At 43.2% G+C, this 25,855-nt stretch overlaps 1 protein-coding gene across 2 annotated transcripts in view; it reads left to right on the plus strand.

Annotated features, from left to right (window-relative positions):
* The first annotated feature begins 11,734 nt into the window (after positions 1-11,734).
* The window catches only part of RNF169 (ring finger protein 169), a 90,808-nt gene continuing 76,687 nt past the window's right edge, over positions 11,735-25,855 (plus strand). Inside the window, exon 1 of one of the 2 annotated variants that reach the window (XM_025357371.1) lies at positions 11,735-12,243. In XM_025357371.1, coding sequence (XP_025213156.1) covers positions 11,742-12,243 — 502 coding nt within the window. In that variant the 5' untranslated portion in view covers positions 11,735-11,741. The remainder of the gene's footprint in view (positions 12,244-25,855) is intronic. The other variant, XM_025357372.1, reaches the window with a different exon arrangement.

Genomic DNA, 25,855 nt, shown 5'->3' on the forward strand with positions numbered 1-25,855 from the left:
TCAGCCAGTGGTGGTGGCATGTCTGTAGTCCCAGCTTCTCTGGAGGCTGATGTGGGAGGATCACTTTGAGACCAGCCTGGGCAACATTATGAAACCCTGTATCATTTAAATAAATAAATATGCTGGGCACAGTGGCTCACGCCTGTAATCCCAGCACTTTGGGAGGCCGAGGCTGGCGGATCACGAGGTCAGAAGATTGAGACCATCCTGGCTAACACAATGAAACCCCGTCTCTACTAAAAATACAAAATATTAGCCGGGCGAGGTGGCGGGCGCCTGTAGTCCCAGCTACTCGGGAGGCTGAGGCAGGAGAATGGCGTGAATCTGGGAGGCGGAGTTTGCAGTGAGCCGAGATCGTGCCACTGCACTCCAGCCTGGGCAACAGAGCAAGACTCCATCTCAAATAAATAAATAAATAAAGCTGGGTCCAATTTATTTACATTAGGAGGAAAGTCTTATTTAAAGGACCTTCAAAGTTTATTTATTTGTGAACAATTCCTACCCTACTCCCACCCCTCAACTGAGTCAGTTACTCACCTATATAACAAATATTTATTTAGAACCTACTATCATTTTTGTATTTATTTGGCTCTCCAGATATTGTGCATATAGTTGGCCTAAATAAAAATGTCTGTAGAATGGATGAATGAATCCTCAACACCTGAAATAGTGCCTGGTGCATTGTGGGTGCTCGATCAGTATCTATGTGAGTGAGTGAATGGATCTTCTTAAAGTGAGGCTCATCCGTATGTACATGGGTTTCCATATGGCTATGTGAATATTCTCAAGTCTTTTTTCTCCCTCATTGAGCCCTCTGTTCCCAGGACAATCTGTACACAGCAAGAGGAGGAAGTATCAGGAAACCAGAATGGAGAACACATAGCCCTTAATGTCAGAGAGCCCTCATGAGGAAAACTGAGTGGGGACATTGTGTCTTCAGCAGAAGACATGGAGTGGGATCATCATTCTTCTAGAGTCGTAAGCTCTGCCACTGGCCAGAGGCCTCCTCTACTGGGACATCCTCACTTACCAAGTACCAAAGAGAGAGGACCTTGCTCTCTTACCTCCTCCACATTCAGTGGACTTTTGAAAAGCAGTTTGTTCTCAGACACTTCTTTCAATAGGTCTGTGAGGATGCAGTTAGAGCACCAGAAAACAGTGGCATACAACTTGGGTCACGTAGTCGGAAGGTGGCAGGCACTGTATCCACTCAAAGGTGGGAATGAAGAGCCCCCAGAATTATCTTTTAAAAATGCAAATCAGGCCAGGTGCCATATCTCATGCCTGTAATCCCAACACTTTGGGAGGCTGAGGTGGGAGGATTGCTTGAGCCCAGGAGTTTGAGACCAGCCTGGGCAACAAAATGAGACCCTGTCCCTACAAAAAACTTAAAAATTAGCTGGCCATGATGGTGTGTACCTGTAGTCCTCCTGAGGCAGGAGAATTGCTTGAGCCTGGGAGGTCAAGGCTGCAGTGAGCCATGATTGCACCACTGCACTCCAGCCTGGACGACAGGGTGAGACCCCATCTCTGGAAAAAAAAAAAAAAAAAAAAAAGTAAAGTAAATTAGTGAAGTCACTTCCTTGCTTAAAACCTTTCCATTGCACTTAGAATAAAATCCAAAGGCTGGGTGCAGTGGTTCACGCCTATAATCCCAGCACTTTGGGAGGCCAAGGTGGGAGGATCATTTGAGTCCAGGAGTTTGTGACCAGCCTGGCCAACATCGTGAGATCTCATTTCTACAAAAAATTTAAAAATTAGCCAAGCGTAGTGGCACAAGCCTGTAGTCCTAGCTACTCTGGAGGCTGAGGTGGGAGGATTGATTGAGCCTGGGAGGTGGAGGCTGCAGTGAGCCAACATCGCACAACTACATTCCAGCCCGGACAACAGAGCAAGGCCCTGTCTCTAAATAAATAAATAAATAAATAAATAAGAATGAAATCCAAATCATTTGCCAAATATGTCAATCCTTCCATGCTCTGGCCCTGTCTACACTCTGACTTCAGAACACTCTCCCTGTGCTCACTACGCTCTAGTACACGGGCCTTTTTTCTGTCCCTGGGGTACATCAAGCTGCCCAGTTCCTCCTCAGCGATTTTGCCCTTGCTAGTTCTCCTGCTTGGAATGCTTTTCCCTCAACCTTTTCTACAGATAACACTTCATTCAGCTCAAATGTCACTTCTTTAGTGATGTTTCCCTGGTCCAACCTATGTAATGATGCCTGCTTTTGAGTACTTTTCTATCTTATTGCCTTGTTTTCTTTCCTTATCTTATAATTCTCGGAAACATATTTTTTCACTTGTATATTATCTGTCTCCTCCATGAGCACGAAAGCTCTGCGACAGCCTAGACTTTAATTTTCTTTTTTTTTCTTTCTTTCTTTTTTTTTTTTTAAGATAGCATCTCACTATGTTGCTCAGTCTGGTCTCAAACTCCTGGGCTCAAGCCATCCTTCTGTCTTGACATCCAAAAGTACCGGGACCACAGGTTTGAGACGCTGTGTCTGGCCATGGACTTTAATTTTTGATCACTGCTATATCCCTAGCTCCTGAAACAATGCCTAATACATAACAGATTTTTGTATGTGTGTGTGAACCTAACTTCAAGATTTTATTGTCTTCACAATAAAAAAAAGATGAAGCTTTGAACTAGGTCACTTGGCCCTTTTCTTCCTATCTCCCCCCAGTTTAAAATGCTTGCTTCTCTTAATAGTCAGCCTTCTCTTAGCTCTGCAGCTGGGCTCATTGCACTCAAGGCTCAGCACAGTCTTTTTTGTGGTTTTAACCTTTTTCTGGAAAATTGGCTTAGTCTGCCCACCCTCGCCACTCTGCTTCTTGTTATAATGCTGCTTTCCCTGGACATACAGTGGATCCTTACCCTTCTTGTACTGTGTTGGTTTGTGGGGTTGGTGCTTGCCTCACTTCTTATGGAAAGTCTGGCAAGTTTTAGGAATGTTCACCATGTTTGCAGGAGTGCTATTGACATAGAAAGTGAATTTTAAAAAGAAATGGAGGATGGAATATTTATCTGTATTATCTGATTCATGTGAGGAGTGAACCCTAGATTCAAGACCCCAAACCCTTGGAATTCACCCACATTAGCATTTTCATCATCACTATTATTATCCTTACTTTTATTATCATCCCACCACCATCATTCTCAATAACAGCGCTGCATGGCACGTGGGAGTATTTAATGTTTGTTGAATGACTGAATAAATGAATAGCAACTTTACAGCTGACCTTGGACTTCCTTTTTAGTCTTCGTTACTCCTCCTCCTCTGCCCCAGTCCAACTTCTTATCTACACTGTGTGTAGCTACTCAGAGTCATTTTCACTGAACACATGCCTCCATGCCTCCATGTGTTGGCTTACTCTGCTATTCCTTCTATTTGTAATTCCCATTTCCCTTCTCTGATGAGTTCGCATTCTTCCTTTAGGACCCAATTCTGTATCCCATTCAGGTATGTAGTCACTTCCTCTCCTGTGCTTCCATATTGCCTTTTCTACGCCACTGTTAAATGCTCATGTCTTAAATTATAGGTGTTTGTTGGTGTATCTGTTTCCCTCCCTAGATAGGGAGCATCGTGAGGAGGGCAGAGGTGGTATATTTCATCTCTGTGTTATCAGGAACCATTATTGGACTTGCCACGTAGCAGTTTAACAACATTTGTTGAAATCTTCATTTTTGTATTGGGCATACAGGTTGCCTTGCAGAACAGTGTGCTACAGGAGAAGATGTACAGTGTTGGTCAGAACATGGTCCCTTGCCCCAAGTCCTTACAATCTAATTGGGAGAGAATCTTTTCATAGAGATACAGCATTAAAACTCGATGTATTCTAGAATTAAATATGAGACTGGAGAAAGCTTGGTGTGGAACATGTGTAGAACTGGAGTAGTGAGTCAAAACACTTGTTTTCTAGTTTCTACTTTACCAGTCACTCACTATGTGGCTTTGGCAAATTATTTCCCCTCTTTAGACCTTGGTTTTCTTCTCTTGAAACAAAAAGGTTTGATTGGAAGCCTTGGATGATTTCTAAATCCAGTTACAGCTCTGACATTCTGATTCTGGAGTTTGGAAACTGGGTGGAGGAGACTGCGTAGGCTCAGTTTGCCCCCTGGTGGTCAAACTGAGGAACATCACAGACCCAGGAGACTCCTGCAGGCATTTCCCAGGGATGGGATTGCAGAGCACAGAGCCAAGTAAACAACGAACTCTGGGACGATGACCATTCTAGAACAGAACCCATCAGGTTTCTCGTTGATCACTAGTAGATTGGTATAGAAGCCTGTCTTCCTTCAGGACAAAGGAACTTGGGAGATCATGCTTTCTGTTCTCAGCCTCCGGCTGAACCCATCTCTCCCCTGTTTCTTTCCAAAGTAGACAAAGTCAATCTCTGAGTGGCTATTTTGTAGCTCCCCTGACTTTTTCTTCTGCTCCCATCACAGCGCTCTCTTCTGAGGCAAATCTTCCATTCTGCTCAATGTAACTATTCATCTATTTATTTATGACAAGAAGAGGTTTTCACTCTTCTCATCCTTTTCCTGGGGCAGGTCCATGACCCACTCCTTATTGGAGACTTGGACCAAAGTGAAGGTAGTAGGATTTCTTTGATGAGAATGGGAAAATACAGACTCTCTGCGAGAATAAGAAATGTGATTTACAGTGTAAAAGGTGAGCAATACTAGCACAGAAAGGTTTGTCTTTTAGATATTTCACTCTGAGTGCAGCTGGGTAAGGCCATTTGCCAATTTCTTTCCTCTCTTATTTTCTATATCTTGAACCTAAAGGATTTCTTAAAGCCACCTCTATCCTCTTGTAAAACAAAAAGAACAACTCTACACTATAAATATATACAATTTCTATTTGTCAATTAAAATTTAAAAAACAGCCAGGCACTGTGGCTCATGCCTGTAATCCCAGCACTTTGAGAGGCCAAGGCGGGCAGATCACAAGGTCAGGAGTTCAAGACCAGCCTGGTCAATGTGGTGAAACCCTGTGTCTACTAAAAATACAAAAAATTAGCTGGGCTTGGTGGTGCGTGCCTGTAGTTCCAGCTACTCAGGAGGCTGAGGCAGAAGAATCGCTTGAATCCAGGAGGTGGAGGTTGCAGTGATCCAAGATCACGCCACTACACTCCAGCCTGGGTGACAGAGCTAGACTTCGTCTTAAATAAATAAATAAATACAACTAAATCAAAGAGGAAACTAATTGGTTGCTTGGAACTTGGGGTCAGAGTCTAGAGGAAGAAGAATAGGGGCCCTGAGTGCAGGGAAAAGAGGAAGAAAGACTGAGGTGAGGAGAGGGAGGTGCAGAGAGGAGTTAGACTAGTTGCCAATTCTAAGTGGATTTATAGGCATCTGGAGGGAAAATGTAAAGAAATTAAAGAACTATTTTGCCCCATCGATGTGCTTGTTTGTTAATTAGAATTTTTTTTCTGACAATGAGTACTTTGAAACTCACTAAACATGAAAGTGTAACTAAGGCGATAACATTGATTCATTCCACAGCAGCTGGAATGTGTCAAACACTGTACCTAATGCTGTTCCTGCTCAAACTGGCCAGCATCCAGACTTTGTCTTCCATGTTCACTGCTGAATTCTTAGCACTTACATAATCCTGCCACATAGTAGGTACTCAATAGATACTTGTTGAATGAACAAATGAATGAATGAACATTAGCTGCACCATATTTTCTCCAGTAATATCTCAACTCTGGGGGTGGGATGAAGCCTGCTTAGATTCTTTTTATTATTCATTGATAATTATAGAATCGATATTTATCCTTACAGAACACAAATCCAGGCTAGGCATGGATTACAGATCACACACCTGTAATTACAGATTACACACCTGTAATCCCAGCACTTGGGAGGCCAAGGAGAGTGGATCACTTGAGGTCAGGAGTTTGAGACCAGGCTGGCTAACATGGTAAAACCCCGTCTCTACAAAAATACAAAAAAAAAAAAAAAAAAAAAAAAAAAATTTAGCCAGGCGTGGTGGTGCATGCCTGTAGTCCCAGCTACTCAGGAGGCTGAGGCAGGAGAACTGTTTGAGCCTGGGAGGTGGAAGTTGCAGTGAACCAAGATTGTGCCATTGCATTCTAGCCTGGGTAACAGAGCAAGACTCCATCTCAAAACAAAAACAAAAACAAAAACAAAAAACAAAAAACCAAGAAACAAAAACACAAATCCGTATGTACCAATCCCTTGGGCCAAATATTAAATCTTTCAATCACTTGAGGTTTAAATGAGAGAGGTATATGGTTGCTTAGCATGGCACTTGGCACATGGTAGTTGCTCAATAAATTCTAGTTTCTTTTCTTCTCTGATTTTCTAGCCTCATCTCTAACCTGATGTTCTAGCCACATCAAATTCTTTATCAGTCCCACACAGGTCCCAAACTTTTATGCCTTTGTGCCTTGGCTCTTATTTTCTCTCTGTTTTCCCTTGTATCCATGTTGTGAACTCCCTTCCCTCAGTCTTCAAAAAGGAGCTCAAATGTCCCCTCTTCTGTGAAATCTCCCCAATTTCTGCTCACCTTTGCCCTCTGCTTCCATGGCACTCTGTTTATGTCTGTCGTAGCCCTTGCAATTCTTCTATAACTCTTCTGTTTTCTGCTGTATTTTTTTCGACTTTTGCCTCTCTGTTAGGTTTTGACTTTGAGGGGGCAAGGACCAAGTCTTATTTGTATTTGTAGAGTGTTTGGAAAGAGTCTGGAGGAGACTGGGCAGATGACATGACAAACACAGATGGAGGGATTAGATTTGCAAAAAGAATTACCTCTTCCTCTGAAACAAAAGGGAAGGAACTGAAGATGAATAAAAGTAAGAAGGTAGCAAGAATCTTTAAAGCAAAATGGAAGGGGCCAAATCTCAGGGGAGATCTGACTTGAGGGAGGAAGAGTACAGGAAGAAGATGCCATCCAAAGAGATGAGGAGGCTAAAGGAGAGATGGCACTGGTGTGGTCTGAGGGGCTGAGCCTTCTCCTTCTTAGATGTGTGAGGTCTCAGGATGGACCCAGCAGCACTTAAGCTGGAGGAAGGGGTCTTGGGCTGCAGGAAGAAACAGCTTTGTCTCCACCTGGAACTAGGCTGAATGGTCTTGCTCATATCTGAGTCTTTCAGTCCAGCAAGGAGAAGCTGGAGCCATCAGCTGGAGGGAAGAGGGAAGGTTTGTAGTGATGTTAATGAGGAGTGAGAAAGGGTTAGTGGTGGTGGTGGAACCATGCAGAGCTATCTGGGTAGAGGTGCTATGAGAAGGATGGTAGGGAATTCTGACAGCAATACAATCCTCAGAAAGCAGCTGGAGGGGAAGCATTGGTACCTGTGGCTGCACTGCCATTTGTTCCAGTTGGCATCGTACATTAAAGAGAGTCTATGAGTCCTTCTTCCCATGGTGGTCTGTGGTGCAGGTGGGGCCTTAGAGAAAAGCTATTTGGGCTCGTTCTATTCTAGGCTGTTGGCTTAAGCTTCTTGTATCATTTTATAATCTACCAAGCACCCTTGACAACCATTTTTAGGTGACACTTCAAAAACAACAAGCTAATGTCTCAGTTAGAGTACTTTGATGTAAACAACAGAGATTGTGAGTCATTTAAGAAAAAATGAAATTTACTGAAAGGATACAAAGAGTTGACAGAAAAACTGCAGTGTCAGATATGGAAAATGGGCTGTAACCTAGGCAGGCTCGGCAACGGGAACCACAGCCAAGTCCGTGCCTCAGGTACAGCCTGGCATGGCCACCCTCACCATTGCAGGGCCACCCCCCTCAGCCCCCACCAGGGCCCCACTGCTGTTGGATACCTACCGTCTCTGTTGCTATGAATAATTCTAAAATTGTCTGTATGTTTTCATGTCACTTGCTGAAGATGCCAACCTCAGAGAAGAGTGGCCAGGTGGCTGAGCCTGGGTCACGTGTCACGTGTCATGTTCTAGCTGTTAGGGGGCAGGGAGAAGAATATCCCTTCAGCTTCAGCTTCCCTAGCCTCATCAATACTATACAGAATGGGGAATTCCCCAAATAGAAAGGAGGTTTGGGCCAGGCATGGTGGCTCATGCCTGTAATCCCAGCACTTTGAGAGGCCGAGGCAGGCAGATTGCTTGGGGTTAGGAGTTCGAGACCAGCCTGAGCAACATGGTGAAATTCCGTCTCTATAAAAAATATGGAAGTTGCCAGGGTGTGGTGGCATGTGCCTGTAGTCCCAGCTACTCAGGAGGCTGAGGTGGGAGGATTGCTTGAGCCTGGGAGGCAGAGGTTGCAGTGAGTCGTGATTGCAGATTGCATCACTGCCCTCCAGCCTGGGCAAAAGAGTGAGACCCTGTCTCAAAAACAAACAAACGAAAAAAAAAAAAAAAAAAAAAAACAAGAAAAAAAAAAAAAGAAAAGAAAAGAAAAGGAGGTTTGGATACGTTTTTGTCAGTTGTCAATTTTCATCACAATCCCAGGCTGCTAGGCTTGAAACCTTAGAATCATCCTCATTGCCATTAGCTTCTCACATAGTGAGTGACTCTCCAGATTTCTTAGGTGTGCCTTGCTCTGTGTCACCACTATTGCTTTTACTAAGATTACTCAGCAACTGCATAGAGGAGAGAAGAGGCTGGAAATCGGAAGTCGGACTTCTACAATGTTAGTGCTGGAACGGTCCTTTGAATTTATCTACTGTAGTGGTCTTACCTAGGAGTATTCATTACAATTCCTATGGCACTAAAAAAAAAAAAAAATTCACATCCTGGTATCCCCCACCTGGGTTTCTGGGTTCACTAGATCTAAGGTGGGACTTTGATATAGACAGGTTTCTGAGGTGCGTCCCAGGTTGAGAACTGATGAATTTCAATACTCTTGTTTTTTTTTTTTTTTTTTCCTTTTTTGAGACGGCGTCTCGCTCTGTCGCCCAGGCTGGAGTGCAGTGGCGCGATCTCAGCTCACTGCACGCTCCGCCTCCCGGGTTCACGCCATTCTCTTGCCTCAGCCTCCCGAGTAGCTGGGACTACAGACACCTGCCACCGTGCCCGGCTAATTTTTTGTATTTTTAGTAGAGACGGGGTTTCTTTTTTTTTTTTTTTTTTTTTTTTTTGAGACGGAGTCTCGCTGTGTCTCCCAGGCTGGAGTGCAGTGGCGTGATCTCGGCTCACTGCAAGCTCCGCCTCCTGGGTTCACGCCATAGAGACGGGGTTTCACCGTGTTAACCAGGATGGTCTTTGATCTCCTGACCTCGTGATCCGCCCACCTCAAGCCTCCCAAACTGCTGGGATTACAGGCGTGACCCACCGCGCCTGGCCTTCAACACTCTTGTTTAAAAGATTGAGGCCCAGAGGGAAGTTAGCTGTTTGAAATACAGCTTTGCCGGGTGCGGCCACTCGCTGTGCAGAGGCTGCGCTCAACTCCCGCTGACGCAGCGGGCAAGGGTTGGGCTGAGCCCGCCGTCAGGCCCGTGACGACTGCCAGGCCAATGCAGAGATGCTGGGCGAGCTCGCCCAGATCTCCTGGCTTCTGGTCCAGTTTTACTCAGACCTCTTGCTTTTTCCCTCTGCTAAGGGAAATTTTCTATATTTATTTGTATCCAAGAAAGCATGCTATGTTTCTGTGGCTCAGTTCCTCCAACAGTAAACAGATTAAAAGATCCAAGCCATCGAGAGTGAACAGCCTGCACAAACAGCCCCATTTCTAATGATGGTTGGCTTGATCTCTGGATCACAGATCTCCTTTGTCAGAATCCGGGAAAAATGTCTTCAAGAACCTCAAGTTGGGATGGAAGTCGGGAGGGCCCATGGATAAAGGATAGCCCAGCCAAGGCCATACATCTGTGTCTGGCAGGATTCTGTCTGGGCCTCTGTGCAAACAGGTCTTTGTTTCAATCACTCATTGGCCTTTCTTCAACTCTTGACTGTGGTTTGGCCATCTGATTCTTATCTTGGGAATACATCTCTCTCTCTCTCTTTTTTTTTCCCCCCCTGCTCTCTGAGTTAACCAATCATTCAGCACTGGATTGGTTTACCACTAGCTCTGTACAATCTCATCAAAACCCAGGGCTTCTGATGCCTTCTGTTATACTTATATTATGTTGATTTTTTTTTTTTTTTTTTTTGAGACAATGTCTTGTTCTGTCGTCCAGGCTGGAATGCAGTGGTGCCATCATGGTTCACTGCAGCCTTAACCTCACAGATTCCAGTGATCCTCCTGCCTCAGCCTCCCGAGTACAGGTGAGTGCCACCATGCCCAGCTAATTTCTGTATTTTTTGTAGAGATGAAGTTTCATCATGTTGCCCAGGCTGGTCTTTAACTCCTGAGCTCAAGCAATCTGCCTGCCTCATCCTCCCAAAGTGCAGGCATGAGCCGCCGCCCCCAGCCTATGTTGCTTTTTTACTTTTCTCTCTTTACAAAACTCGTGTTATCCTATAAAGATTTCCACCAGGATATGTCATTTATTTAATGCTTTCCTGCTCCAAATCTATCCTAGGGCAAAGAAAGCAAAGAATGGGAGAACTACTGCAGCAGAACCACCTTTCCATTAGAGAGGGGTCATTCTTTCTCCTGTAACCTCTGCATCCAGAAAGGGCACTAGCATCAAAGTCCAAGCACCTCTTCCTAGCTCAAGCAGGAGTAACATAGTCAGAGTTGGCCTTTAGGAAGCAACTCGAAGAGTGTGGAGGATGGATTAGAAGAGAGGTTGAGAGAGGGGAGATAATCAATGTTTGGCAGCTACTGCAGTAATCTAGGTGAGAGATGATTAGACCTGAATTGGGCAGTGGGAATGGGATGAAGAGGTAGGGAAACAGTCATTTTGATAGTGGAATTGACAGGACTAAATAACTGATGGTTTGTGGAGATAAGGGAGAAGTTCAAGATGGCTAGGTTTGGAGCTTGAGTACCTGGGAGGATGGGACCTTTAACAGAATGAAGGAAATAAGAAGAGCAGTTTTGAAGAGAGGAGGGGAGACAGTGACATTAGTTTTGTACATGAGGGATGTAGGGATCTAAGAGGATGTTTCCATCAGGCAGTTGAATATGGAGGGCTGGACTCAGGAGGCCTGGGCTGCAGACAGCAATCTGGGAGCTCCTGAGGGAAGAAAATGTGGACCAGGGCAGCACGCAGACTGAGAAGGGGACTGAGGCCTGAGCCTCACCCCCATGAGGTACACCCACATGGAAGCCCCAAACACTGGAGACTGAGAAGGAGCCAAGGGGCTCGGAAAAAAACAAGAAAGTGTGGTTTTACCAGCCAAGGGGCACAGTTTCAGGAAGGGACATGGAGAGAGAGGATGAGGAGGTAGCACTGACAAGAGGCTGCTCCTTTTGGCAGCTACCACGGTGGCCCTGGTTTCAGTCGCAAAGCTACCTCCATCCTTAGGAGAGAGCTCAGGCCCTCACATCAAATGAACACTAAGGCAGGTTTCTGAGTAACTCACATTCTCCTCAGTTATCAAGGCATTACAGGATAAGTAAACCAAAGTTTAACATCGTTCAGAATAGCCAATAAAGCCCCTCAGTTCCCACCTCTTTCAGTTCAGTAAAAGGAAACTGCAAGGACTTTTTGAGAGTGCGGCTGATGACCGGATATATAAAGAATAATAAATATTAATGAAGTATCCCCTGTGGCCAATCAGGTCTGGGGAGAACTCTCTTTGGGCTCACGGAAGCCTCGCCCCTCATGAATATGTAGATAGCGCTGCCCACCGCGCAATGCCCCGCCCGCCACTCTTCTCCCTCGCAACCGACTCTCCCTTCAAACGGGAAACAAGATGGCGGCTGCAGGTCCCAGTACTCGGGCCTCTTCCGCGGCGGCAGCGGCCGCTTTGAGTCGGCGGGGCCGGCGGGGCCGCTGTGACGAGATGGCGGCAGCTAAGACTGGAGCCCCAGGCCCAGCTTCTGGACCTTCGCTGTTGGTGTTGTCGCCGCCGTTGCTGCAGCCGCCGCTGCCGCCGCGGCCGGAGGAATCGGGCTGCGCCGGGTGCCTAGAGCCCCCGGGGGAAGCGGCGGCCCTGCAGTGCGGCGATTCGCTGTGCCGAGGCTGCTCCCAACGCGCCGCTGACGCGGCGGACCTGGGTTGCCCTCGCTGCCGCGCCCGCGGCCCAGGCTGGGCCCGCCGTCGGGCCCGCGACGACGGCCAGGCCGACGCAGAGGCGCTGGGCGAGCGCGCCCGCCGCAGCCAACCCGAGCGCTGCCGCCCGCGCCGGGACGGGGGCGCGGCTGCCGTGGGGCCCAGGCCAGACCAAGAGCCGCGTGCCGCGCCTGCGGAGCCAGGTGGAGCTTCCCCACTTCCCCTTGGGGTCTGGAGCGAGGCCGAGCGCGCCCCGGCCCGGCCTGGTTAGCGGGTGGAGAGTCCCGGGCCCTACTCGGGCGGGTGTGGAGAGTTCTCATGGGATTGGAACCCGGGCTCTGCCCAGGTGCAGTGTGTTTGTGAATTTTGAACTTCAGAGTTAAGGACGGGCACGTTGCATGCGGAGGGGCGGTGAGGGCTCCCGGCACCTTACGTAAGTCCGAAGTTTGGAGGGAAACAGAATTGTTGGAACAAGTTAGGGGCAGGTTGGAATTGGTGTGTGGGAGTGGGAGGGGCCTTGGATCAGAGAAGTGCTTCGTTTAATGTTACATGAAGAGTTTGGGGGTCATATTGCTTGGAGAGATGTGGCTCCTGGCCTTGAATGGGTCAGTGAAGGGTGTGGAGAATCCGGAGTTTAGGGGACAGGTTGAATTTGAGGATGTGAAGGGAGCTTTTCAGACTCGAGAGCAGAGGGGGTTGGGAGCACACATGTGCAGTTGTTTTCATACATCTTGGAAAATGCATGCTTAGCACACAACTTGGCACATAGTGAGGAGGAGTAAGTGACTGCCGTTTATATTGGTAATACTACTAGTACTAAGTCCAGTAGTGCCCAACAAAACTGGCTTGGGTTTAAAAGTTTTGGAAACAAAGATTGGGTTGGCAGGGGCTGCTTGGATCTCCTTGGCAGTGTGGGTTTCCTACTGGCTTGCTGGCAATTAAAAGTCTGTTGTAGGACTCTTGCCTTGAACTTCTTTCCATTAACACCAGCAGCTCGGTTCTGAGCTTTTAGATAGAAAAGTGCCCTGTATAAAATAAAACAAGACTGTGTTATAACTTAGGATCCTTTTGGGGACACACCCAGTCAACATCTACAGCTCTGTTTGATAAAAAATGCTTATCTAGAATGAGATTTTCAAGAAACATAAACCAGGAGAGGCCAGATATTTGCACCTTCTGTTTTTGGAATTATTTTCGGCAGGGAAAGAGAGGCATTGCTTGTGTATACAAGTGCAGCGTCTAGAAACCACAGGTTCTAGAATGCACTCTGCTTTGATTTAAGCCTCCAGAGACACCTGTCACTATCCTAGGATATCGGGCTATTTTATTCCTGGGATTGAGGGGGACCTGCATCTTACTTTCTATGTTCCTTGTCACTCCTTTTTTTTTTTTTTTTTTTTTTGAGACGGAGTCTCGCACTGTCGCCCGGGTTGGAGTGCAGTGGTGCCATCTCAGCTCACTGCAGCCCCTGCCCCCTCCCCCACCCCGAGTTCAAGTGATTCTTCTGCCTCAGCCTCCCGAGTAGCTGGGATTACAGGTGCCTACCACCACGCCGGGCTATTTTTTTTTTTTTTTTTGTATTTTTAGTAGAGATGAAGTTTCACTATGTTGGCCAGGCTGGTCTCGAACTCCTGACCTTGTGATCTGCCCACCTTGGCCTCCCAATTTTTTTTTTTTTTTTTTTTTTTGAGACCAAGTCTCACTCTGTCGCCCAGGCTGGCGTGCAGTGGCGCAATCTCTCAGCTCACTGCCACCTCTGCCTCCCAGGTTCAAGCGATTCTCCTACCTACGCCGTGTAGCTGGGACCACAGGCACGCACCACCACGCCCTGCTAATTTTTGTAATTTTAGTAGAGACGGGGTTTTGCCATGTTGGCTAGACTGGTCTCGAACCCCTGGCCTCAGGTGATCTGCTCACCTCTGCCTCCCAAAGTGTTGGGATTACAGGCGTGAGCCACCGTGCTCAGCCCTCATTATTCCTTTTAAGCTTCACAACATTCCTATGAGGTAAGTACTTTTATTTCCATTTTATAGGTGAAACTGAGGTCCAGAGAGGTTGAATAACTTGCGTAAGGATGAAAACCCAATTCTATCCTATTCCTGCTCAAATCAGGGATAAAACTTTCCCCAGATGTCCTTATTTTTGTGGATGTGGTGTGATGGTTTCATATGCTACTTAATTTGCTTTAAATTCTGAGGTTATGGTCACAAGATAAGATAGTATTTCTCTGGTCTCCCTGTTAGTACCAGTGATTATATGTCCATGTAGGATAGAATTTTTCTTTTCTTTTCTTTTTTGTTTTTTTTCGAGACAGAGCCTCGCTCTGTCGCCCAGGCTGGAGTGCAGTGGCACGATCTCTGCTCACTGCAAGCTCCGCCTTCCCGGTTCATGCCATTCTCCTGCCTCAGCCTCCCGAGTAGCTGGGACGACAGGCGCCTGCCATCATGCTCAGCTCATTTTTTGTATTTTTAGTAGAGACGGGGTTTCACCGTGTTGGCCGGGATGGTCTCCATCTCCTGACCTTGTGATCCGCCCGTCTCAGCCTCCCAAAGTGGTGGAATTACAGGTGTGAGCCACCACGGCCGGCCCAGAAATTTTCATTTTGATTTCTAAGCTTGGAGACCGTTGTGAAATACCAGTTCTGAATTTGAACCATGAGAGGGAGTTTGGCTTGATGATTTGTGCAAACTTTTTCCCTTGAAAAAGTTTTTGTCATAAAATTTATCAGTGATTAAGGGAAATTATCTAAAATGAGATTTCAAATTAGAATCTATTGAGTCACTTAGTATTCATCAATTACTTTATATGTTTATTGAGGACCAAAATGAAAAATGTTTTTCTTAAATGTTCTTCTTCTTGGATTGTTTCGTGTATACAGTTATATGCTTATTCAGTGGAAGAATTTTAGAATACAAAAATATAGCCAAAAGGCTTAGGAAGTATCTTTTAGCTTCAGTGTGTTGTCTGATCCTCTTGAAGTTATATACAGTATTTTTAAATTAAAAATTTTAATAGGCAGTGCATTCACAGGATTCAAACAAAAATGTAACAAAGTATACAATGAAAAGATTCCCTTTGGCCGGGTGCGGTGGCTCAGGCCTGTAATCCCAGCCCTTTTGGAGGCTGAGGTGGGTGGATCACAAGGTCAAGAGATCGAGACCAGTCTGGCCAACATGGTGAAACCCCGTCTCTACTAAAAATACAAAAATTAGCTGGGCATGGTGGCGCGTGCCTGTAGTCCCAGCTACTTCGGAGGCTGTGGCAGGAGAATCTCTTGAACCCGAGAGGCGGAGGTTGTAGTGAGCTGAGATCGCCCCACTGCACTCCAGCCTGGGGACAGAGGGATACTCCGTCTAAAAAAAAAAAAAAAAAAAGTTCTGTCTTACGCCCTTATTTCTCACTCCCATCAAAGATTCTTCGGCTGGGCATGGTGGCTCATGCCTGTAAATCTAGCACTTTGGGAGGCTAAGGCGGGCGGATCAGTTGAGGTCAGGAGTTCAAGACCAGTCTGGCTAACATGGTGAAACCCTCTCTCTACTAAAAATACAAACATTAGCCAGTTGCGGTGGTGCACGCCTGTACTTCCAGCTACTGGGGAGGCTGAGGTAGGAGAATCGCTTGAACCTGGGAGGCAGAGACTGCAATGAGCTGACATCAAGCCACTGCACTCCAGCCTGGTGGCAGAGCAAGGCTCTGTCTCAGGAAAAAAAAAAAGATTCTTGTTTGTTCTTCCACAGTTTATGGATCTACATGAAAATTCAAGTACACTTATTTTTTGCCATTTTTATACAAAAGGTTGTATATTATACACACTGTTGTGTTAACTTTTTTTTTTTTTTTTGGTTTAACAGTACATCATCAAAGTCCATAGCAGTAGGTTGTATGGAATTTTACTGAATGGATATAGCATAATTTACTTAACCACCTATTGGTGGACATTTTGGTTGTTTCCTGTCTTTTGCTATTATAAATAATGGTTTATAAATAATTATGTAAATGCATATGTGCATTTTTATGGAGAAGTCACCAGTAGCTTTCACCAGAATCTGAACCATTGTTTTAATCTACATCTCTCATTCTACAGAAGAGAAAACTGAGGCCCAGAACAGATAAGAGAGTAAGGGTTTACATGAGTTAGTAGTAGATTAAAAAAAGGGTCAACAGAAACAGCCTAGTTCACAGTGAAATGTTCATAATAGCTTTAATAAAGAAAACTAATAATACCAGTTTTATAAATATTTACAATGTACTTTTATGAGTGGAAACAGCAACAGAATTACTAGGTTGGCACAAAACTAATTATGGTTTTTGCCATGACTTTCAATGGCAAAAACCAAAATTACTTTTGTACCAGCCTAATAGCAATTTTAGTAATATTCGGAGATAATATTGCTTAGTTGTACTCTCATCACATAGTTGGATCAATTGATAAAGGAAATGTCAGGCCTGCTGGAAATGAAATTTTGTAGTAAATGCACTGGTATTTAAGTGAAGTTCTTAATTTTTTTTTTTTTCTTTTGTTGAAGTCCAGTGCCTTTTAGGAATTGCTTTGTCTGGAAAAAGTGTAAAGAGTTTGTGCTTTGTTGAAAATTTTGGTTGCGCTTGTGACATTTTTGTTCTTTGCCAGCCTTTTTGGCAAACTTTAAGGTTCAGAACCTTAATGACCCCTGTGTATGTGTTTTATTTAATTCTTCTATGCATTGACAGTTTGCTTTTGGATATAGTATCAGTTCTTTGTGAAACTGTGTGTGTAAGGGCTACATCAATGATCATTTCAAAATGAACTCAGACTTCAACTTCATATTATTTGAGGATCTACAACTCATTGTATATATTGACATATTAAATATTTGGACCATTTTGAGCAATATTCAGGAATTGTGTAATAAGTGCCTACTCTGTGCCAGGTCTTTGGGAAACATTAGTGAATGAAATATTAAACATCTCTCTCTCTCATGGAGCTTATATTCTAAATTTAGAGACATTTCTTATCTGTTGATTTAAAAAACATACCATACAGGCTTACATAGGTAGATTTTGAACTGTACATCGCAGCCACACTTAAGTTTCATTTAAAAATGATTAATGGATTTTAAGAATTCATTTAGTCTGTTTAAAATCAAGTATGATTATTCCAAATCATACTGCTTTTGAATTTGAAACCAAGACCTTTTTACTTTTTTGGATTCTTTTTCTTCTGCTGTGGGTAATGACTGAAGAAAAGCTAGACAAAGGCTGGTGAATCTTTTAAATTGGCAGTTTAAATTTTTTTCTCTTCGTGGTGTTGAAAGTGCTTTTCAGAAATTGAATAGATAGGCCAGGCGCGGTGGCTCACATCTGTAATCCCAGCGCTTTGGGAGGCAGAGGTGGGCGGGTCACTTGTGGCCAGGGGTTTGAGACCAGCCTGGCCAACATGGGGAAACCCCGTCTATGCTAAAAATACAAAAATTAGCCAGGCGTGGTGGTGCATGCTTATAGTCCCAGCTACTGGGGAGGCTGAGGCAGGGATGCGGAGGTTGCAGTGAGCTGAGATTGCGCCACTGCACTCCAGCCTGGGCGACAGAGCGAGACTCTCTCTGAAAAACAAACAAAACATGAAAATTGAATAGATAAAAAACAATTGGATAGTGCCTCACTTATCCCTTCTCATCCCATGTCAACTTCCCTGTTCACTTAGGGTTAACATTTCTGCATTTAAAAAATGTCCCCTTTCTGTGAAAAGCAAGTAGTTCTGGTTTATTACTCAGTTGACAGACAGTTTGCTATGTGTGCGGCCTAAATTACATTTAGGACTAATGAATAATGAAACCATGTGATTGTAGTGCAAGAGGACAGGAATTCCCTAATCTGTAAGGATTTGTTTAAAATATGTAAAATGACTCATTTCTTTATCCTTAATGACACATATCTGAGAATTTGAGAGTATCCTTATGTGTTATACCAGTGCAGGAAACATTTGCCCTGTGCTAAGATGTTTTTTAAAGCTCTTGAGATTACATGCAACTTTACCAACTAAACATTATTACTATTGAAGAATAGCTCCAACTTACAGAATTCAGGATTGAACAGCAGGAATTTAGGAGGTATTTGTTATTCACCAGATGAGAAAGGAGGGGATGTCCGTTCCAGGTAGAAGAGCCTGCATGTAGAAAGGCTTGAAGGTGCTTGGGATGTTCAGGGATTGGCAAAAAGCTAAATATAGGTGGAGTGTGGACTGGAGTGGGGAAGTAGAGAAGAGACTGAAAAAGTTAGATCATGAAGGCCATTGTGTATTAGGGTAAAATAATTTTGGACTTTATCCTATAAAACTCTTCAAGATTTTTAAGTGGTGGAATGACATCATAATGTGCTTTAGAAAGACAATATATATTGGTTGGAAGAGGAAAGATGTGAGTAGAAACTGGAGGCCGGAAGTCGTTAAGGGACTGTTTTAGTAGTTTAGGCAAGTGATGAAGAGGGCCTGGACTAAAGCATTGGCTGTGGCATTAACTTCAGTCATTCATTCATTTAGTAACCATTTCAGGGTCTTCTGTGTGCTAGGCCTAGGCACTGGAGCTGCAAATAGAGGAGGTAAAGCATGGTTCTGTCCCAAAGTGTAGTTGGGAAGATTGGGATGTAAATATGCAACTGAAATGTGGTATGGTAAGTATTATAATAGCTGTTATGCAAGATATAATTGTAGAAGGCAATATAGTATATATTAATAGAGCAGGCTAATAAAGGAAAATCTGGAGACAGACTACCTGGGTGCAAATTCTAGCTTTGCTATTTATAGCTGTATGTTATTGAACAATCTCTGTCTTAGTTTCTTCATTTGGAAAATGGGAATAGTAATAGTATTAAAATCGTAAGGTTGTTGTTAAAGACTAAATGAATTATTACAATGCTTGGCATATAAAGAGCTCGCTCAACAAATGTAAGGTATTTTCACAAAGAAGATAATCTAGTTTGGATGGGTCAGGAATGGCTTCAGTAAATGCCAGACATTTGACCATGAGTATTCATTAGGTGGATGACATCAGAATAAAGATGAGAGAGGGAAATCAGTACATTTAAAGGCATAGGAGCATGAAACAAGGAGCGTTCTGGGGATTGTAAGCAGAAATGGTTAGAATATAGAGTGCATATGGGAGAGTGGAAGCACGTGGGACTGCAGAAATGGGCAGTTGCTGAATAATAGTGGACTTTGAGTGCAATGCTAAGGAATGAGGATAGACTGAGGAGTTTCAAAGAGGAATTCATCTTTGAACTTTAGAGAGATCACTCCCATGGAAGTGTTGTAGCAAATGGATTGGAGAGCCCAAATTCTCTTTTTAGCAAGATGGCTAAAACTCCTGACACAAATATGCAGAAAAGCTGCATAATAAAGAATGACAGTTCTTTTAAATGCATTCTTGCATATATAGGAAAGATACGAAAATCTCCAGTTTCCAAAAACAAAAATGGATCTACAAACCAAAACTGTAAGCCCTTGACCCTGTGCTATATTGCCCTGGAGCAGAGTGAGGAGTGTGGAGAAGGGTTATTTCAGGTGTCCCCTTCCTAGCAGGTTGAGTTTTAACCATATGCAAAAAGGAACCAGAATGAAAATTTCTGCATAAAGCTGAGATTTTTTATGTGCTGCACTCTAGGTGAAAGGGTGGGCTAGAAAAATAATCTTCCCTATTACACAAGGAGACGGCAAGAAATCTTGTCTTGATTTGCTTGAGCTCTATGAAAAGAGAAAATGAAAAAAGTTTGCCTGGGAAATTGAAGCACAAGATATATACTTTGCTTACATTTGGGAACTGGGTTTATATTATATGGCTCAGAAATTAATATAAAAACAGACTTCAAGCTAGTGATACATCCATCTGGGTCACCTGGAGACAGGAAAAACAAGACTTTGAGAGGCACATCCATACCTTAGACCACAAGGGATTCCTACAGAAGAAATAAGCCCAACTGAAGATGAACTTACGATTAAGAATGACGACACATGAGGAAATGGCTTTGTACCACAAATGAGAGTCAGCAGAAGGAGCAAGCAGGAGGATTATAGCTCCAAGAACTGGGATAAGAGAGTGACAATTTGAGAGATAATTTAAATTAGCATATTTTAAGTGGCTAAAGACTTTAAAGAATTGACATCCCAAGAAATGAATAAAGCATTATGAAACAGGCACATTTGAAAAAGAATGAAACATAGTGAAAAATATAGTCATTGAGGTTAAAAATCTCATAAATAAGTGAAACAATAGTTTACACAGATGAAGAGAGATTAGTAAGGTGGGACATAGACATGAGGAAATTCTCAAGAATACAAATAAATAAAGGAAAATTTGAAAGAAGGTGAAGAAAAATGAGAAGAACAAATCAAGAAGATCCAACATGTAATAGTACTTCCAGGAGGAAAAAAAAAATGTGGAGGAGGTGTGGAATTTGAAGAGAAGATGATTTGATAATTTTTTAGAATTAGTAAAAAGTCCTGAATCCTTAGGTTCGAGTCTCATGAGGCCCTAGCAAGAGGTTTTTTGTTTTTGTTTTGAGACAAGGTCTTGCTCTGTAGCTCAGGCGTGAGTACAGTGGTGTGGTCATAGCTTGCTGCAGCCTTGACCTCCCAGGCTCAAGTGATCCTCCCACCTTGGCCTCCCAAAGTGTTGACTTTACAGGCGTGAGCCACTGCACCTGTAAGAATTAACAACAGAAAAGCAGCAACAAAACCCCACAACTAAACACATTGCAGTGAAACTTCAGAACACCAAAGACTATTAAGTATAACCAAAAAGAAAAGACAAAGGAGCAGTAATCAGACTGAAAGCGTGTATCTTTTAAGCTATAAGAGAGACCAGAAGAAAATTGAGTAATATCTTCAGCCTTGAGAGAGATCTGAATTTCATATTCAGGTAAGTTATAAGAGTAAGGGCGCTGGGCGCGGTAGCGCACGCCTGTAGTCCCAGCACTTTGGGAGGCTGAGGTGGGCGGATCGCCTCAGGTCAGGAGTTCAAGACCAGCCTGACATGTTGAAACCCTGTCTCTACTAAATACAAAAAATTAGCCGGGCATGGTGGCGCATGCCTGTAATCACTGGGAGGCTGAGGCAGGAGAATTGCTTGAACCCAGGACGCGGTGAGCTGAAATCACACCACTGCACTCCAGCCTGGGCAACCATGAGCAAAACTCCATCTCAAAAAAAAAAAAAAAAAAAAAAAGTGAGGGCAGAATAGAAATATTTTCAGACAGGAAAAAGAGAATTTACCACACTTTCTAAAAGTACTATTATAAACCTAAAGCATATAGTGCAGGAAGAAAAATGTAACTTAGGGGAGAAAATAGGATATAAGAAGTTGTGGTGAAGAAAGAAGTCGGTAGGTAGTCTAAGCTAGTGTTGACTGTATAAAACAAAATGATTATGACTGATGTGTAGGGGCTAAAACCAAGGCAAAACTAAAATACTGGGCAAGGATAAAATGTAAGCGGGGAGAAAAGTGATTCTCATAACAGATTTTTAAAATTCTATCTATACATAACGTAGTTCAATAAGAAGATAGAGATATTGATCAACTTTAGGCTTTAAGTCAGATGCACATTAAACATTTACAGGTAGACTGGACGTGGTGGCTCATCCTAATCTCATCACTTTGGGAGGCCGAGGTGGGAGGATCATTTGAGTCCGGGAGTTTGAGACCAACCTGGGCAAAAAAATGAGACCCTGTCTCTCATTTAGCCAGATGATAAATCAAGTTAGCCAGATGTGGTGGTATGCGCCTATGGTCCCAGCAATACAGGAGGCTGAGGCAGGAGAATTGCTTGAGCCCAGGAGATCGAGGCTGCAGTGAGCTGTGTTCGTGTCACTGCACTCCAACCTAGGTGACAGAGAGAGATCCTGTCTCAAAACGAATGGGGTTAATCCTGAAAAGAAATACAATATATAGCTTGACCTACTACACATATATAGAACCATACACCTCCTAGATTAGAGAACATGCATTCTTTTTAAACAAATATGCAACATTTATGTAATTTTTCCTAGATTCATTTAGGCACAAAGGAAGTTTTGACAAATATGAGAGATACATAAACCATCTTATCTGACTGTAGTATAAAATTAGAAATTAATAATGAAAAGATAACCAATTCCCCCTCCAATTCATGTTTGGAAATTGAAAAAAAAAAAATTTAAATAACGTCAGTAAAGAACAAAACCAGCCGGGCATGGTGGCTCACGCCTGCAATCCCAGCACTTTGGGAGGCTGAGGCTGGTGGATCATCTGAGGTCAGGAATTTCAGACCAGCCTGGTCAACATGGTGAAACCCCGTCTCTACTAAAAATACACAAAATTAGCCAAGTGTGGTGGCGGGTGCCTGTAATCCCAGCTACTTGGGAGGCTGAGGCAGGAGAATTGCTTGAACCTAGAATATGGAGGTTATAGTGAGCTGAGACCGCACCATTGCACTCCAGCCTGGGCAACAACTCCGGCCTGGGCAATGTCTCAAAAAAAAAAAAAAAAAAAAAAAAAAAAAGAACAAAATCAAGGGATCAACTGAAGAAGTTAAAAAAGTAACAGCAGATAAAACCTAAAGGAAGTAGAAGATAGGAAAGAATAAAGAGCAGAAATTAATGGAATAGAAAACAAAAGAATTAGCAAGGCCAAAATCTAATTCATTGAAAAGATTAAGATCTATAACCCTAACTGCTGGCAATATTGATCAAAGAAAAGGCATAAATGTTAGGAATGAAAAAGGGAATACAACTACAGATACAATGAAGATTTTAAAAAACCTATAAATATAGAATATGGAAAACTTTCTGCCCATGAATTTGAAAAATTGGATAAAATAGTTTTGTGGAAAAGTATAACATCACAGCTGACTCAAGAATATATAGAAAATAGGACTAGAAACGTAACTAACTAGCAAAGAGTAAAATCTGCCCGCTAAGTAATACCACCATGTGGACACAGTGAACCAAATGCAGAACATGGGGAAACTAAGGGACAAATGACCCACTTTCTTACACAAATAAATTACAGAAAAAAAGCAATAGAGGGGCGACCCATGGATTAAAAGATACAACCAGTTTAAGTGTATGAACTTACTTGGGTCCTGATTTGAAAAAACTGTATGAAAACATTTGATGAGAATTTGAATGCCAGCTGGATATTTGTTGGTTAATTAAAGACTTACATTTTTAGTGTGACAGTTTTCTGGTTATATATTTTAAAATAATCATTCTCTTAGATGTTAAAAATGTTTATAGCTAAGATGATATGATGTCTGGGATTTGCTTCAAAATAACTTCAAATTTGTTCCAGGAGATAGGGAGCAGGTATTGATTGGGGGAGGACAGAAAATAAGATTGCTAATGATTGATGGCTGAAGCTGGATGATTTGTGGTAGTTCATTTTACTGGTTTCTCTAATAATATATTTGAAACTTTTCCATAAAAAAAGCAAGAAGAAATACTGTCCATTGAAGAAGAAGTACCAGGCACAGATGATTACCCAAATATGGAAGGATGGATGGTTCCAGGGAATAAATAAAATGTTTCCAGACTTGTTTTGGGGGCTTTTACAACTTGATAACAAATTCACACAAGAACTGTATGAAAAAGGAAAAGTACAGGCAACTCTCATGAACAGAGATTTTTTTTTAATTATTTTTTATCTTTTTATTTCTTTTTTTTTCTATTTTTTTGTGGAGATGGGGGTCTCACTGTGTTGCTCAGGCTGGTCTTAACTTCTGACCTCAAGCGATCCTCCTGCCTCTGCTTCCCAAAGTGCTGGGATTACAGGTGTGAATCACCACACCTGGCATGAACACAGATTTTTAAAATCTCAGGTGAAACATAGACTGAATCTAGTAGTATATTTCTAGAAAATCACAACCAAGTAGCAGTTATTTGAAGAATAGGAGTTTGGCTTAACATTAAGAATCTAATGTAATTCACCATATTAACAAACTAAAGGAGAGTAAAACTATATGGTCATTGCAATAGATGGCTCAAAATAGCATTTGACAAAATTTATCATTCATTATTTTTAAAAAACTAGAACTTGTGGAATAGGAGAAAGAAACTTTCTTTTTTTATGTTTTATTCTTTTGAGACAGTCTTACTCTGTTGCCCAGGCTGGAGTTCAGTGGCGTGATTTTGGCTCACTGCAACCTCCACCTGCCAGGTTCAATCAAGCCTCCTGAGTAGCTGGGACTACAGGCATGAGCCACCACATCTGGCTAATTCTTTTTTATTTTTATTTTTATTTTTATTTTTAATTTTTATTTTTTTTTTTGAGACGGAGTCTCGCTCTGTCCCCCAGGCTGGAGTGCAGTGGCACGATCTCGGCTCACTGCAACCTGCACCTCCCGGGTTCACGCCATTCTCCTGCCTCAGCCTCCCGAGTAGCTTGGACTACAGGTGCCCACCACCATGCCCGGTCAATTTTTTGTATTTTTTTTTTTTTTTAGTAGAGACGGGGTTTTACCATGTTAGCCAGGATGGTCTCAATCTCCTGACCCTGTGATCTGCCCTCCTCGGCCTCCCAATTCTTTTTTATTTTTTAAAAATAGAGATGGGGTTTCGCAATGTTGCCAGGGCAGGTCTTGATCTCCTGTCTTCAGTGTATCCCCCTGCCTTGGCCTGTCCAGAGTGTTGAGATTACAAGTGTGAGCCACTGTACCCAGCCACTGTCTTTGCTTTTAAAGTGGAATTTATTAATAAGGATGATTAGTGGCCAAGAATAGTCAAGACCATTTTGAAGAACATGATGGGTGGATTTGCTTTCTCAAATATCAAGCTGTTTAAAGCCATATTAATTAAGACAGTGAGGTATTAGTATCACGGTGGTTGAATAACTGATTTTAAAATTAAAGAGCATAGAAACATGCCCTCATATGTTTAAATTTGGTGGATAATGAGTGGCCATTACAAGTCACTGGGGTAAAGGTGTCATTTTTACTTGACATGGTTAGTTAGCTAACCTCACAGAAAACAAGAAAAAAAATAGATCTTTAGCACCATATACAAAAAATTATTTGTAGAACCAGGCATGGTGGCTCACGCCTGTAATCCCAGCACTTCGGGAGGCTGAGGTGGGTGGATCACTCAAGGTCAGGAGTTTACGACCAGCCTGGCCAACATGGTGAAACCCTGTCTCTGTTAAAAATACAAAAATTAGCCAGGCGTGGTGGCGCATGCCTGTAGTCCCAGCTACTCAGGAGGTACAGGCAGGAGATTTGCTTTAACCCGGGAAGCAGAGGCTATAATGAGCTGAGATCATGCCACTGCACTCCAGCCTGGGTGACAGAGCTAGACTCTGTCTCAAAAAAAAAAAAAAAAAAAGTTGTAAATGGATTAAAAGTCAAACTGTGAAACTTAGAAAATGCTAGGAGTATCTCTATGAAAATGGAGTAGAGAAGGACTTTCAAACAAACACAAAACGTAAAGACTGATAATATGACCACATTAAAATTAAAAATTGGGCCGGGCATGGTGGCTCTTGCCTATAATCCCAGCACTTTGGGAGGTTGAGGTGGGAGGATTGCTTGAGCCAGGAGTTCAACACCAGCCTAGGCAACATGGGGAGACTTTGTCTCTACAAAAAATATAAAAATGTAGGCAGGCGTCGTGGGGCGTGCCTGTAGACCTAGCTATTCAGGAGGCTGAGGTGGAAGGATACTTTGAGTCCAGAAGTTTCAGGCTGCAGTGAGCACTCTAACCTGGGTGACAGAAGCGACACCCTGCCTCAAAAGAAACAGAAAACAACAAACACACCAGAAACAGAAAAAGAGATTAAGAAGACCAACCAGAGGCTGGGAGAAGATATTTGCAGTGAAATA

The sequence above is a fragment of the Theropithecus gelada genome, chromosome 14 (genome assembly GCF_003255815.1).
Source record: "Theropithecus gelada isolate Dixy chromosome 14, Tgel_1.0, whole genome shotgun sequence".
NCBI lineage: Eukaryota > Metazoa > Chordata > Mammalia > Primates > Cercopithecidae > Theropithecus > Theropithecus gelada.